Source organism: Choloepus didactylus, chromosome 2 (genome assembly GCF_015220235.1).
Source record: "Choloepus didactylus isolate mChoDid1 chromosome 2, mChoDid1.pri, whole genome shotgun sequence".
In the NCBI taxonomy this organism is placed as follows: Eukaryota; Metazoa; Chordata; class Mammalia; order Pilosa; family Megalonychidae; genus Choloepus; species Choloepus didactylus.
The window spans coordinates 54,059,360-54,075,915 of NC_051308.1; the positions used below are offsets into that span (position 1 = coordinate 54,059,360).

Genomic DNA, 16,556 nt, shown 5'->3' on the forward strand with positions numbered 1-16,556 from the left:
GCAAAATGCTTTTCATATCAAGAATCTCAGCAAGCCTCCCTTTCAACAGTCCTGAGGTCAGCTTTCACACACCTTGTCCCAAGGCATTTGCTTGTGTGTTCTCTGGGGTGGGGTGGGGGGTCTCCCAATGCCTCTCAGGGCTCCCTGTTATTGCCAAGCCCACCTCTCCTTTATCAAACATGTAGGCATTTGGGGATACAATGATGAACAAGATATGGTCCCAGCCCTAGAAAATTATAGCCCATCAAGACGAGGACCAGGAGAGGAGTCTATGCGAGGTGTTTCAGGAGCACAGAGAAGGAAACATTGAAGCTACAACTGGAAACATTCTCTAAATATCCTGAACCTACAAACTCCCGCATTTTCTCCCATAAATCCACACTGTCCTAGCCATATGTGAATGTCATCACTATCCATGCCTTCCTGCCTTTCCATCATGTTCCTCACTCACAGAGGGGGCACATGGGACCTCGGTTCTGCAGCCTGAGAAACCCACCCCCTACTCCCTACTGCAATGTGCCGTGCAGACCCCAGCTGCTGCTTGTCATCCACATCACATGGGGACAGAACCAGGGGATGAGAATGATGATGATGGGCTCGTGCATTGGAAGTTGATGGAATGATGATAATAGATTATGGTGACCCAGATTTCCTGAGATTAGAACAGGAAAAAAAAAAAAATGGTCTGAATTTCAACGTCAGGAAATTGCTTGAATGAGAAAAACAACTTCCTATGGCAGGTTGCCAGAGGCTGAGGTGGGTGATCAGAGCTCAGTTGGAGCCTTTCAAAACTTGAGTCTCGGCCAAGCAGCTGTACGTATAGTGGAAAGAGCATGCGTTTTTGGAGCCGGATGACATAGGGTGGGGGCCTTACCCTTGGCTAACCCTCTTTCACATGTTACCTCATTGACTGTGCCAACCTTTTGGTTTGATAGCCAAGCTCCCCACCTTTTTTTTTTTTTTTTTTTTTTTTTGCCTCTGAGTTTGTAGCCCCACACATAGCAGGGATCCAAACAGTCCCGGACCAGGAAGGACTGATGAACGGGTCAGGAGCGGATGGGGGTGATGATCTCAGCGTCACTTCCCCTGCCTGCCATGGGTTACATGAGGCCTGCTTGGAAACAGGGCAATGGCTGTAATGACCCCTCAAAGTCTCATCTGACCCCACAGGTCAAGCTCATCCCCTCCACCCCTCACGGTTGCTGCTGCAGCTTTGCTGTCAGTCTGTCCCCAGCCCTGGCAGGCTATTCATGCACAAACTCTTTGATTCTGGGAGGTGGCCCCGCCATCCTCCCTATCTCAGGAGCTGCTGCCATGTCTCGAGGGAAGGCATGAGGCTGCCAGGCAGATGCAGAGAGTCTTCTACCTGGATGTCCCCCTGCCGAGGAATGGGGCATACTGCATGAATGGGGAAGTGAGAAGCTATTAGGCTCTACCCAACTTGGCTGGAGGCCATAAGGTCTTTAAGTGCAGAGACCACATCATCCCTGTATCCCCCACTCTGGCGCTCAGTGCCGTAAGAAAGCTAAAAACACGTTTTGATTGAGGCCAAAAGACACAGGGTATGGGCTTTGCTCTGGAAGCAAAGGGGAGCCTGTGGAGCTTTGGGATGCAGGGGTGATATGTCTCTGGCAGCTGCACATGCAGGATACACAGAAGGAGAGAAATCCAGGGGAGAGGGGATTTGCACCCAACCTCGGACAAGGTGGGGAACAGAAAGGAGAGAACTGACATCTGCAACACTATGGAGGTGGAACCCACGGCGAGAGTGGATTAAAGGGGGCAGGTGGAAACCCCTGAGGTTTCAAAGGTGGAGGACTAGGAGGGTGGGGCTGCCTTTAACAGAGACAGGGAGAGAAGTCAGTAATGGGCAAAGGAGAGGAGTTTGGTTCTGAACACATTAAATTTTAGGCAGCTGAGGGGCACACACAAGGAGAGACAGCTGACAGGCTGTGGAAAGTTTTGTTACAGAGCCAGGAAGAGAGGTGGGATGGGAGATTAAGGCTGGAGAGTGCTAAGCTAAGGCCCGAGGACAAGAAAAGGGAGGAATGACCAGGACAGCCCCGAGGACAGAAGCCAGAGGCTCAGGGACTCAAACCCTAAGTTTTCTGCCACTACTTCTCTTCTTCCTCCTGGCTCTGCAATTAAATGTTCCTGGTTCTTGGCAAATTTGTCCTAGTCATATACTCCCCAGGGTATATGCCAGACCAGGCCTTGGTCTCCACTCTCTTTATGAATAGATTGGGCCACCCAGAAGTGGAAACCCCAGATGAGGGAGGTCTGGTTCTCCACATTGGAAGACCCCTAGACTAAAAAGCACACCCAGGTTGGGGTTACTTGGCAAGTTAAGGGCAGAGAGAGAAGGAAAGTCAAGTGGCTGCATACCAGGGCTGGGCTTAATGGTGCCTCCCCTCTAAGCTCACAGGCTGGGGAGCTGGATCCAGAGCCTACCTGACAGTGTGACATGAGAGCGTGGGGGCTTGATACGGACATATAAACTCTTCCTTTCTCCCTACACTGCTTGGGTGGATGGATTTTGCCCCAAACGGCAACTGGAATTGCTTTATATAGAAAAGCCAAAGCTGAGTCAGCCATATACAGTCTCAACTAGTGAAGATGGAAGGTTGGGTGGGGAGGGGGGGCAGGGAATCTGGAGCAGGGGTGAGGGAGGGGCTGGCCCAGGCAGCGTGTGAATGACCACGCCTTAAATAAGTGCCAGGTCCTGGAGGAGGGGACTCAGGGAGGAAGGACAGGCCCCATTTAGCCATTCAGGTCCTCTTTCCTTTCCCATCCTAGTGAAGTCCGTACAAGTTAGAGAACTTGGGAGCCAATGTCTAAAATCCCTACTCGCTCATGAGACACTGGTAGAAAGGGTCTCCCAAGCAAAGGCGCAAGGGACTCTCGGGGGAGAAGATAAGGACACACTCTCATTACAAAAGTTATCATTGAGAAGGAGCAGCTGAAGTACTTGAGACAGAGAGCTCGAGTGCCTTCGCCACAACCCCTTGGTCAATGGCTTGGGCTGGGATGAGAAGCCAGGACTTGACTTACTGTTCTGTGCTTTTCCCAATACATCATGTGGCAGTAAAGATCTGGGGGGCTGTCCCCCAAACAGCCCTGAAACAGGAGTTCAGCACTTTGCAGTGCGAGCTGCTCAGAGTAGGGACTCAGCAGACCTGAGTCCTCAGTTCTGTCTCTACATGGCTGTGCAACCACGGACAAATCCTTTTATTTCTCTGGACTTGAATTTACAACTCACAAACCTCTCAGGAATCTGTGATAAATGCTTGCCTTGTATTGCAATTGGATTAATCAATTTCCAAATATCTCCTAAACAGGTGGTTCCTAGACTTAAGTATATATCAAAATCACCTGAGGTGAGTGTTAAAAAGGCAAATTCCAGGGCCCCACCTCCAAAACACTGGGAGCCAGTAGGTCCAGCTAGGGCCCCGGAATCTCCATTTTCAGTGAGTTCCCTGAGTGGTTCCGATGCAGGGGGCTGGGACCACCCTTTGAGGAACTCTGAAGGGTCTGATGTTACTGAGGAATGGGAGAAGGGCTGAGTAAGGAAAAACATCTATCCTCGAGGAGCTCACTGTCCAGTTGGGGAGACAGGACCCAACTCCAGGGACAACATCTTCTAAGTGACAGATGAAGAAGAGGTACAGCTGTCAAAGGAGACTGAGGTTATGGCCTTTCATCGAAAAGCTCTGAGCAGAACTTCAGAAGGCAGTTGGTACAGAGAAGCCTGTAGGAGAGATGCAGGGCAGAGACAGCTAAACAGTCACCACAACCTGTTTCCTTTTCCACCTGGGCTCACAGCTGTACTTCCCTTCCCAGCCTCCCTGTGGTTAGTGTGGTCACCTGCCTGAGAGTTGGCCAATGGCACGCAGGAGCAAGGAACACACCATTTCCAGACCTGGCCTATAAAAATCTCCCATGTGTTATCCTGAGCCCCCACCTGTCAATTTGACTTGACTTACAGGAGAAAGAAACCTGTATTATGTTAAACGACTGTAAATCAAGGGTTGTTTGTTGTGACAGTAGTTCATCCTGATTAATACAGGATGCAAGAGAGAAGACCTAGCAAATTAAACTCAACCAGCATTTGGGCAGTGCCTACTTTTGGTTATACCTAAAGAGGAGGTGATTTCTGTTCTTAAAATGCTTATGGTCTTAGCAGAGGAAAGCAGCCCTGCAAATGGCCAGCTCAGGCAACAGGCAGTGGACTCCACAGAAGTGCGGTACAGACAACATCCCTAAAAGGAAGGAAGGTCAGCGGATGGCTGTGCTGGCATGGAAAGGTTTTTGAGATTAGTCTTGGGCTGGGTACACTTCTGAGTTAGCACATAAAAAGTAGCTCTATGGTCCAACAGTTCTGAAGGATTCTAATTTTGTTTTTATTGCTCAGACAAATTTGGAGCTAACTTATTTTTAGTATTTCTTTCTTTTCTCTCATGCCGAGAAGGTCAGGGGCAGGGTGTGCCCACTGCTGGCATAGAGGTAGGGATTTCCCTGGCTGGTGTTGGGCCATCAGGGTTGGCTGGTGTCCCTGGCAGTACCACAGAGGACCGATCCAGGGATGGGCCGGCTGGCCAGGTAAGAGGAGCTGGGCAAGTGCAGGAAGGGAACAGAGAGTGGTGTGGTACCCTGACCTCTAAGACCTCCTCCCTTTTTGCATCTTCCTTGTACTTTCCAGGAAGCAGTGGTGTCAGTGTAGAACAAAAAAGGCCTGTGCATGTGTATTGGGGGAGGGGATGGGCAAGTGTTTCACATGCACTTAGGTATAATATTTAACCAAAGATATAATCAATCATCTGTTCTCCATATCCACACAAAAAAAGAAAAAAAAAAAAACCCCACATAGGAAGGTAACTAGCCAGCAAGAGGTATAGACGTATTTTAGGATAGACACCAAGAACTTAAATGTGCTTGAAGTTTAAGAGTCTGGAACTGCTGAGGGGAACCCCCTACTAAAGGTGGCCCATGTGCCTTAGGGAGTGGAGGGGTGGTAATGATCTTTCAAGGTCTTTCCTTGCAAGAGGTTGTTTAGGTCTTTTCATTCTGTAGACAAGGAAACAGGCTCTGAGAGGACAAGGCCTGCAACGTGGCAGTAGACCAAGAGGCGCACTTGACGAAGAGCCCTCTGCCTGGCCAGACGTGTGGTCTGTGGAAGTCCTTCCACATCTCTGGGCCTCAGTTTCTCCACCTGAACAGTGAGTCGGCTAGGCTGGGTCCCTGCCAACCGTGACATTCTGAAAGAAGCAGAATGTGTTCTCGGAGCACTCACCCCAATAACCTGGGTGGGCTCCAGAGCCCTGGGGTCCCAGAGCCTTTTTGACATGCAGAGAGAACTCAGAATGCCCGTGACCCTGCTTGGATGCCAAAATCCTAAACTGCCACCATCTGTAGGCATTTGGGAAACTCACGGGGATCCCAAACAGGCGCAAAGGAGCAGATGGGAGGGATGGCCAGAGGGCCTGGCCTGGCTGCACAGTCACCAGCCCTGCACATCCCAAATCCTGCTTTTGTGGGACCAAAGCAGACCCTGGTCTGCACTGCCAGGCACACGGGTTGGTTCTCCCCCAAGCCACCACAGGCCCCATTTTGACACGCGTAACCCAGGAAAACACGGTACTAATTTTACCCAGCCAAGGGGGAAAGTACCCAGAGAGCCCCACTCAGGCTCCTGAAACTGTGTCTGATGTGACTCAAAACAAGGTCTCCTGCCCCCCCCTCAAATGAGGGATGCCGCCCCAGGAAGCTGCTATTTTCCGAAAGGCGAGTCCCGGCTAAGGGCCCAGGGCCTGGGCCTGCTGCCTCTGCCTGCCCAGGGAAGAGCTTAAGCTCCCCAACCTCCCTGTGTGATGAGGAGGCCATTCCCCACCCTATCGCACCAAAGGGCTGGGGAACTCCTTGGAGATCAGGCCGTAGTGACTGCCCAGTGGGGGCACCGAGAGCAGCAGCAAGGCCTCTCCGTAGCTCTGCTCCAGCCAGACAGTCCGAGCAGCAGCCACAGGTTGTTCTGACACGGCTATTTATAGAAGCTGCCTCGGCCTTTCCCAAATGGGGGCCTCAGTCTCTCAGCAACCAGGAAACACAGAGACTCCTTTCCTTGGAGACAGGAAAGAGAAATTCTCTTGGGAGCTCAGATGTGATCTCTCTTTACACAGGTAAAAAAGCATTGTTAGAGGTCAGAATGGGTTAGGATAGGGCAGAGCTTTGAAAACTCTTTTCAGGAGTGGCTCCAAGGTTGAAGAGAGTGAAGGATTTTATTAAAGAGGGAAAAAGCCCTTAGAAGAACGAAAGACTTTGGAACACTTAAATGAAGCTTCCCCAGCTCATAAGTCAGCCATGACAACCCTCTACAACCTGCTCCTTCTTCAGCCAGCCAGGCCCACCTGAATACTTGCTTACCTTGCCCCCTCCCCTCCCTCCTTCCCAACCTGGAGAGTTCTATGCTGAAAATGAGTCTGGTACTGGGGAAACTGTCCCTGAGAGTTCTGAATATTCAGTCAAGAGCTTTCCCAAAGTTGGGCAAAGGCCAGGTACCAGAGGGGACTTGCCCACCATCCCTTCCTTCTCTGAAGCATTTTCACCTTATTGTCCTGTCTGGGGTTCCACAAAGAGTTCCTCAGAAGGGATTCCTGCCCTTTGGGGGCTTATAGGCTGGGGCAAAACAAGGTAGAGAGATATGTAGAGGCCACATACCCAATAGACTCAAGACAACAACAAAGTCAAGTAAGAGTCTCTGTTGACACGAAACCAAAGTTACATTTTCTGGGTAGTGATGCTAGGAAGGGGAGTTTTGGGGGAAGAAGGAAGAGAGAAGGCTGTTTGGGCCAAGGAAAAAGTCAAATCCCTCCCACCCCAGAGTATTTTCTGGTAGGCTATTTCTGTATCTCCCAAAAAATATCAGAAACAGCTACTTTTTCATTTGCCAAGGAAAAGAAATCCCAGCTTTATAGCGCCTGATCCTCCACCCACTTATGCAAAGAGCCCACCTTCTGGGACCAAAGGCTCACAGCCTGGCTGGTGGTGAAAGCTAGAGCAGCAGCTAAACTTTGTTTTAAAAACAGGAACCATTTCCTTCCCAGACAGCAACAAAACTCTCTAGTGCAATGGTTCTCAACCTTGGCTGAATGTCAGAATTACCTGGGGAGCTTTTCAAAATCCTGATGCCCAGGCTGCACCCCAGATCAATTCAATCAGATTCTCTGAGGGTGGGACCCAGGGGTCAGTAGTTGCTAAAGCTCTCCAGGTGATTCCAGTGTGCAGCTCAGGCTGAGAAACACTGGTGTAAAGAGCTGACACAGCTGAAGTGCCAGCATGTGGGAGGGAGCTCTGCTCAGTGTGGTAGAGAACCCTAAAACAGAGTGGTACCCCTCCCCCATCTGCAGCCACAGTGTTCCGTATGGGCCCTACCTGTAGCCAGGAAGAGGCCACCCCTGCTTCCTGCCCCCTGCTCTCCAGTCTCATGAAGAGGTACCCCAGAAAACAGGTGCTTTCTCAGGGGCCTATTTTAGTTGATTCCTTGAAACACTAAAATCAAAACCTCTCCTTAGGTTCTTGGGCAACCTCTTGCAATTGAAAGATCTGGTGCATTTGCCTGACATCAAAACACAGCCAACTCAGAGTCTCCAGGTAGGATGAATTATTAACAAAGGAGGCCCCAGAGTCAGGCCTGGAGAAGTTTTTGGTTAATTCTAGCTAGTGTAAGACTGCTAAATTAATGATGAGCCTGCCACACACCTGTGAAGTTGAACTGCTCACTTCTGTCCACAAATAGCTCTTTTGACCTGGCTTAGGGCCCTCTCATTCAAATAACAAAACAAACACATATCCACCTATGTGGCAGATATGTGGCTGTGCAATCAATCAGAAGGGTGTGGTCAGGGACCCAGGCTGGTGGTACCTTTAGAGAAACATATATAACCCCATCAGTAACACCTCTCAAGTGCATGTCCTCTGCTTCAGGTTATCCACACCAACCCAGGAAGTTAAAATACTAAGAAGCAGGAAAAATGACCACAGCCTAGAAGAGATGTTTAGGTTGCTTCTATAAACACCCTGGACTTCTCTAAAGTTACTGGACTGTGTTTTAAGATGGTTTCTGGCCACTCACCCTGGACAAAAAAACGGAAGTCTCACCCTATGAATATGTAGCCTGTTGAGGGACTGGGTGCCATCGCTTTCCACCTAGAACTTCTAAGCTTGGATTTGGGGGGAAATGAGAGAGCAGTTGCCCCGTCACCCTCCCAGGCACAAGTGAACGTGCAGTCAATCCAGGAGCCACACCGACCCCAAATTGTAGAAGAGCCATTTTGAAAGGGTCCGGGGACAGGAAATGCTGAAAGGAGGACTGCCCGGGACAGTGTCTGCCAGTCCCTACCAGGCCTCAGAGTCACCCGGTGGCCTGCTCAGCACAAGTTCAAGGCGGTCCTCAGGGCAGCTGCCATCCGCTCGGGAGCAGTGACACATGATCCTGCCTGTTAGCCAGGAGCAAGGTTTCCCTTCTAGAGCCCCACCAAAGAAAGCGCCTTATATCCGATTATTATTTTACCTTTGATGGGTGTTTGCTCTGCACACTCTTAAAAAAGGTGGTCTTAGCAGTGAAGAAGCAATCTTCTAGCTCCTCCTCCAGGCTGCAGTACCCACTGCTCATGCTGCCGTCCACCGTCATCTAGCCCGGAGCCCCCCGGCCGGAGGCAGCCGGCGCATCTGCAGAGGCCGGGCTCGGGGCGCGGTAGGTGGAGGTGGGGACCCCTCCCCGGGCTCTGCCGCAGCGCGAGCTCCCAGCCCCTTCGGGATCGGCTCTGCCTCCGCAGGGAGCTAGTCGGTCACCCGGCCGGGCAGAGCCAGCGCGGGCTTCCTCCGAGTCTCTTCACCGGGGCCCGAGTGGCTCAGGCGGCGAGGTGACCTGTTCCCTTCCCCGCTGCTGGGCTGCTGCTGCTGCAAAAACCGGGTGTCGACCTGGGCGCCCCCCTCGCGCGCCTCACTCCCCGACTCGCTCGGCACCTGCGGTTTCATCTCCCGGGCGCCGGCTCCCGCCCTCCGCCCGGCGCGCAGAGCGCCATCGCCACACCTCCCCCGCCTGCCCTCGCCAGGCCTGCCCCTCGCGCGGCTCGCTGCGGAGTTCCGAAGCCACTTCCTCTCGCAAGGTTCCTCCAAGCCGTGCCCCGGCTGTCACGGCGCCCCTCCCCTCCTCCAGGCCCGGGCCTGCGCCTCCCCGCTGGTCTAGGAGCCACAGGACCCCGGGGGCAAGGGGACCAAGGGCACCAGAGGTCAGATCAGGGGTGCCAGGGGGGTCTGGAAGAGGAGGGACCTGAGGGGAAGATCCCCCCTAGCCTTTCTCCATCATGCTCCATCCTCCTGGAAACTCCCGTTCTCCTCCCCCACGGTGGGTGGCTCAGGTTCCCAGAGAAGAATGTGCTATAAGGTCAGCAGCGTCTGACCCTCCCTCCCGGCTTCTCCCCTCTCCACCTCATCACTCCATTCGCTGGGTGAAGGAGCCAGTGCGATCAGAGTGGGGAGAAAAGTAACCGGAGAAGAAATCCATACCTAACTTGTCTGGGGGAAGCAGCTGTATTTTAACTTGGAAATGCCAAATAAATAAATAAATAAATAAATAAATAAACCTCTGGGGCCCGCAAGCACATGCAAATCATATGCAAAGTTCTGGCACCCTAGAGCTCCGTGCCTGCCTCCCACCCACAGAACTTGGTCCTCAAGAAACCACAGGATACCAATGGGTCTACAGGCACCACCCAGTTTTTGTGGTGTGCTTTTTCCTGACAGTCTGGCCAAGAAGGGTTTTGCTAGATTTTGTCATTCCTAACATCAAGGAGGGCTCCTTTACGTTTCCCTATCCAATAGGATGAAGGAACATCTTCCCTGTGCAGGGGTGAATCCTTCAAAGCAGTTAGGGCAAAACCCCCATAACTTCTTGAGTCACATTTGCACAACAGTAGTTATAGCTACCGTTGCTTGAACATGTGCCTGTCATTCGATTTTTCCAATAGCCTCAAGACAAAGACTATTATTTCCATTTGATGAGGAGGAAACTGAGGCTGATAGTAGGACACGAGGAGATTGCCGGTCCCCGAGACTCTTGGTGTGACAGACAGTCTCTCAGCACAGATGGGGATATTTTGGTGAGCACTCTTCCATCTTTAAAATAGTGGAGCCTGCTCTCTCTCTAAGTCAACAATGCAGGTGAACTCACCACTCTCCCCCTTCGTGGGACATGACTCCCAGGGGTATAAATCTCCCCGGCAATGTGGGACATGACTCCCAGGGATGAGCCTGGACCCGGCATCGTGGGATGGAGAAAATCTTCTTGACCAAAAGGGGGAAGTGAAATGAAACAAAATAAAGTTTCAGTGGCTGAGAGAGCTTAAATGGAGTAGAGAGGTCATTCTGGAGGGTATTCTTATGAGCTATATAGATATCCCTTTTTAGTTTTTAGTGCATTGGGATAGCTAGAAGGAAATACCTGAAACTGTTGGACTGCAACCTAGTAGCCTTGATTCTTGAAGATGATTGTATAACTATATAGCTTATATGGTGTGACTGTGTGATTGTGAAAACCTTGTGGCTCACACTCCCTTTATCCAGTGTATGGACGGATGAGTAGAAAAAAGGGGAACAAAAAGTAAATGAATAATAGGGGTAGAAAAGAAGCTTGAGATGTTTTGGGTGTTCTTGTTTACTTTTATTTTTATTTCTTGGAATAATGAAAATGTTCAAAAAAATTGATTGTGGTGATGAATGCACAGCTATATGATGATACTGTGAACTGACTGTATACTTGGGATGATTTTATAGTATGTGAATATATCTCAAAAAAATTGCATTAAAAAAAAAGTAGTGGGGCCTGGCATCACGGGAAAAGAAAACAAAGCCCCTGGCATTGCTAGGGGCACATTGTTCATGGAGGCTGATGGCCTGTGAACCCTGGACTGTCCTGAAGTGTGGCTGAGAGGGGTGACCCAGACTCTCTCCAAGTCTGTGGGCTTTTGGCTGCAGTTCTGAAATAATTCAGTCCTGGGGAAGTGCAAGCTGGACTCAGGGCTAGATTCAGCCCCCAGACACAAAGCTGCCAACTCCATTTTAAGCTCTGGTTACTTTTCTGAGGCACCCTCTCCATCCCTACCTTAGCCAAATCTGTCAGTGCCGAGGAGGGTTTCAAACTGCAGCCCAATTTGGCTCCCTCCTCCCACAAAGTCTTTATTCCCAGCAGGCTGGCAGGCACAAACACCCCAGCCGGCCAGCCATCCCCCGCTCAGAACTGTCAATACCAGTCAGTAGCGGCCTCCTCCTCTGGCAGGCAGATGATAAGTGGAGGGAGACAGCTGGGGTGGGGGCCGGGATGAGCTAGGGGGTGTTTGGGAGGACAAAGACCTCACACTAAAGAACTGGAGGAAGATTCTGGCTTAGTTTGGGGCAATCTTTTCTTCAAATGGGTATTTTAGAAGCTGATTTGGGTTTTTCTCCCCCCAGGGATGGTGGTTTAGGCTGCACATCCAGTCTAATGCTAGATGATGAATGTTGCAGAGAGGGGTCTCTGTGGGAGCCTTGGGCCATCAACGGCGGCATACCTGGTTGGCCTGTCAGCGAAGAAACGCACTTTTCTTTACAAAAGGAGCCTCCTTGCTCAGTGGGAATCCAATACTTAAGGGAAAAACAGGCCCCAGATTCTCTGAGGCTACACCGTGTCCCTGGTGTCACGTGGAGACCTCTACAAAGCAACTGCAGTGCCACACATTCAAAATGTGCAGCTGTAAAATGAAGCTAATAACAACCATTTCAAACACAAGCCAACGTGCCCCAGGACTCAGCATGAATCTTTCCTTGTGAGCAACACAGGAGATGCCAGACTTGGTTAGAAAAAGTTCTAAGTGAAACTGTGTTCCTTTTGGGATGCTGCTCCATGGCATTCCAAACATGAAAACTTGACATCTGAATAGGGCTTTTTGAAAGCTCTTTTAACATCTATTATCTCCCTTAGACTATGTATAATCTTGAGTGCATTCAATCCCCATTTTACAGATGAGGAAGCTGAGGGAAGTAACCTGTTCCCTCACAGCTCATTACTTCTAAAGCCTCTTGACTCCTAGCTAAGGTCTCTTCCCCACCCCGCTCCACCTGTCAGTGAATCTAAGCTCCATACTTGGAAGGAAGCCAGATAGAAGAAGTCAGGGAAACAGAGACTGCGCTGGTAGGGACCCTAGGTCTAGAAGAAATCTGCAAAGGTCACATTTAATACAGCAAGTTGGCAGTCTCCAGGAGGAACAATCCAAATGGAAGCCCCAGGTGAAGTCTCAAGGAGAGGAAGACTGGACCCCCCTCTTCAGCATCTAACGACCCTGTCGGAAGCTCTTCCCTGTGAAAAATCAATAGCAGGGATAACTCAGCCTGGGTAAAGGAGGAGGGGCATGGAAGAGCCTGAGCAATAGGCTTTGAAGCCGCTGAGAGGTGATCACACAAAGGACTGGAGCCGTCTGTCCTCCCTGGGCCCAGGAAGAGAAGGCTGGGCCCAATGAGGCACCGTGCTGGGGCTCGGAAAGCCCCGTGGACATCATGATGAAGGGGCGCCTTTCCTTTCTCCAAGCGTCAGCTGATGAAAGACATTATTTTAAGCTTTCTTCCTTTCTCATGTGTGATCCTGACATGTGGCCAGATCCCCTTCTTAGATCCACCCTGTGGTTCAGCATGTTACAGAAAAGCTATGATAACAAGACTGAAAATCAGGAACTGGCGTTCCAATCCCAGCTCCAACTCCTGCTTGGCATGGTACCTGGAGCAGTTTTGGAACTTAGGTTTCCTCATCTGTCCAACTGAGAGGTGGCAGTGTGGGGATAAGATTTAGGGCCTTGGGACTTACCAACATATTCAGAGACTGCAGATCAGACTGAGATGCAACCCCCACCCCCTGAAACACATTTTCCATCATTATTAGCTAACACATGCAGGCACTATACTAAAATCTTGATGTACATCCTTTCATTTAATCCTGACAACAAACCTGTGAGGAAGCTACAGTTATCATCTCCATTTTACAGAGAGGAAAAGGAGGTTCAGACAGGTTAACTAACTCACACATCGCCATCCACCCTAGTTAATGGTGGAGCTGGGTTCATCCCAGTTCTGACTGACTTCAGAACCCAAGTCCTAGCACACTCTATGGCCCCTGGTTTACCCCTGTGATTACTCTCACAATAATCATGCACTCCAAAATTGTGGTCCATCACAAACAAGTTAGGGACCACTTTCTTGGTCTTCTATGCCTCTGACTTCCCTTTAGCTAGTTGGGATTTTCCAGGGTTCAGCCATTGACTGTCTTCTCCTCTCCCTCTATGTGCCCCTGCTCTCCTTGGGCAAATGGTCTTACCTATGCCAACGGCGTCAGCGCTACCTGAGGGACTGTTGTCTCATAATTCTCTCTCTCCCAGGTAGCTCCAGGTGGGGGTATCTGCAGCAGCTCACTGAGTACCCAATTCTTCCCATTAGTCCAAAATTGAGCTCATTATTCTCTGCTTTACTTCCCATCTGCTCCTCTTCCTCCTTTAGTATTTCCCATATTGATGAGTGCCACCAACTTAGATTATTGCAAAGCCTTTCAATAGTTCCCCTTGTCCCCATCCCTCTCTTCTAAACTATCTTCCCTAAAGTTACCTTTCTAAGCCCAAGATCTGATCATGGAAGTTCCCTATCATAAAACCTATTCAGATTTCAGCTAATAATTACTGAGTAATTACTACGTATCAAGCTCTAATTGCTTATTCTTTCATTCATTCATTGAACAAACATTTACTGAACACCTTCTACATGTCAGGCAATAGGCTGGGTGTTAGAATTCAGGCCTGAATAAGACATATTCCTTGCCTTCTCATAATACATGGTCTAGTGAGAGAAAAAAAATGACATTAAATAAGAAGTTACATTAAAGTAACAAGCTCTCACATATTTCTTTATCTTACTTCATCTTAACAACCCCACAAGAAGGTATTTTACAGATAAGTAAACTGAGATTTGGAGTGGTTAATTAGCCCAACATTGCAGAGTAAGCAGACAGTAGAAGCAGATTTCAAACCCAAAACATGCCTGAAATTTGTCTACTCCATTTGCTGTTCTTCCTCCAATGACTCCCTGGTGCCTACACAATATTATAATATTCCATATTCCCAACACCTCCCTTAGGGTCCTTCAAAATGTCCACAGCTGGCACTTCATACCCATCACCAGCCACAAAATTCAATTTTGCATTCCCAGAAGCCACCCCACCTTCTTGTGCTTTTGCTCCTGTTGTTTTATCTGCCTGGCAAAATCCTCCTCCTATTTCCTCCCCTTTTCCTGACACATATTTCCTAATTATGACCACACCTGCCACACCCTCTGCATAACTCTCAGAAGCACGCTTTCTCAACTGTCCCATCCAGGTTGAATCACAGAATGCCACCCTCCATCCCTAGCATTTTATAGCATTGTACCAGCTGCATACGGCACAGAGCTCAATTTCTCCCCAAATGACTTCCTGTTGTAAGAGATAAGGGGCTACATACCACTTAGGTTAGACAAGATTCACTTTCTCAGGGGTGCTAGCCCAGACCACACCTTCTCTTTTTGGCTGCCAGGCTAGCAGCTTCAATAGGGCCCTGACACTTAAAATACACTGAAGGCAGTTAAATTGCCCCGGTACCCCACACCACAAGGCAGAGACCCTGACGAGCTCATAGCAAGTATTATGCTTCTAATTGTCATCCTTTCGTGAGACCAGGGAATCACAAAAGCTGTTTCTGCTGAACAACACCGTCCCTCAAGTGCCTCTCTCTAGGGCAGTATGGTCACCAGTGCAAGACATGGAAAACCTTGCTCTAGGCAACTACACATGGAAAGGAAGGCTTTGTTGCTACACATGGAAAGGAAGGCTTTGTTGCTACTGCAGACTCTTGGGACTGACCTGGCCCATCCACAGGTCATCTCAGGCAGTCCACTGCTTCTAGGGTAAAGGTAAGGAGTGGAGCTATAAGGAGCGCAGAAAATGTCTCCAAGTGCTTAGGGATCTCCAGAGAAATAAGTACTTGCACTCTGTCTCTCCTCAGAGACAGGATCTCAGGTGCCTCCTCTTGGGAATTGAAAGCAGGAATTCATGTTATTTACACACTGATGTTCACAGCAGCATTATGCACATTTGCCAAGAGATGGAAGCAACCTAAGTTTTCATCAACAGATAAATGGATAAACAAAATGTGTGGTATACCTGTATAAAGTAATATTATTCAGCTGTAAAAAGGAATGAAGTTCTGATACATGCAACAACATGGATGAGCCTCGAAGACATCGTGTTGAGTGAAATAAGCCAGACACAAGGGAATATGTATTATACGAGCTCACTGAGATGAAGAAGACCAAGCCAATTCATAGAGTCAGAAACCAGAAAACAGTTTATCTGGGGCTGGGATGGGGTAGGGAATGGGGACTTATTGTTAACTGATACAGAGTTTCAGTTTGTGGTGATGGAAAAGTTTTGGTAATGGTTGGTGGTGATGGTGGCACAACATTGTGAATGGAACCAACAACTCTGATTGATATGTTTGAATGTGCTAAAAGGGGGAAATTTGAGGTTATATATATGTTACTAGAATAAATTTTAAAAAAAATAGGACTGTACAACAGTGAACCCTAATGTAAATGATGGTTACAGAGAGTATAATTATGATAATATTGTTTTATCAATCATAACAAAAATACCAGAGTAAAGTGTTAATAATAGGGAGAACTGTGTGTATGAGGGTGGGATATGTGGGAACTCTATTTTCTGCATGATTTTTCTGTAAACCTATTTCTAATAAAAAAAAAATTTACAAAAGAATAAACCAGGAAAAAAAAAAAAAAGAAAGAAAGAAAGCCAAAGTGGTTATACTAACATCAGACAAAACAGATTTCGGAGCAGAGAATATTACCAGGGATAAAGAAGGTCATTTCATGAGGATAAAGGGGTCAATTAATCAAGAAGACATAATCCTAAATGTTCATGCACCTAATAACGGAGTTTCAAAATACGTGAAGATAGAACTTTGAGGAGAAATAAGCAAATCCAGTTATAGTTGAAGGTTTCAACACCCCTCTGTCAATAATCGAGAAAACAAGTGGGCAGAACACATGGTAAGCCTCAAAATATGTTAGCCCCTGTTGTTGTTAATCACAGTCCAATTCGATAAACATTTATGAACATTTCAGAAGAGACCCAGGACCCTGCTCCCCAGAGGAAGTGCAGTCCCTACTGAAGCCTTGGTCTCCCCAGCCCCGCCCCTTTCAGGAGCGCCCCTGCTTGCCTCCCTGGCTCCCCCAAGTGGTGGTTCTGGGTTCCACACGTGGCCATCCTGCCAACGACAGGGGCAGGGGCTGGCCCCAGGCGAGCCTCCTCTGAAGGGTTCTGGAAAAGCAGAGCCCCAGGGTGGGGAGACAGTGGTGTGGCTGCGGGAAGGAGCACAGAAGGCCGGGAGCCAGGAAACTCAGAACTCCAAGGCAGCTGAGTCACCGCTTCCGCGCTG

At 49.1% G+C, this 16,556-nt stretch overlaps 1 protein-coding gene across 2 annotated transcripts in view; it reads right to left on the reverse strand.

Moving 5' to 3' along the window:
* Window positions 1-16,556, reverse strand: part of RASSF5 (Ras association domain family member 5) — a 68,074-nt gene that overhangs the window by 20,776 nt on the left and 30,742 nt on the right. The window contains exon 1 of one of the 2 annotated variants that reach the window (XM_037824866.1): window positions 8,564-9,110. The exons of the other annotated variant lie outside the window; for it this stretch is intronic. Coding sequence (XP_037680794.1) covers window positions 8,564-8,683 — 120 coding nt within the window. The 5' untranslated portion in view covers window positions 8,684-9,110. Of the gene's footprint in view, window positions 1-8,563; window positions 9,111-16,556 lie in introns of those variants that run through there. 2 annotated transcript variants of the gene reach the window in all.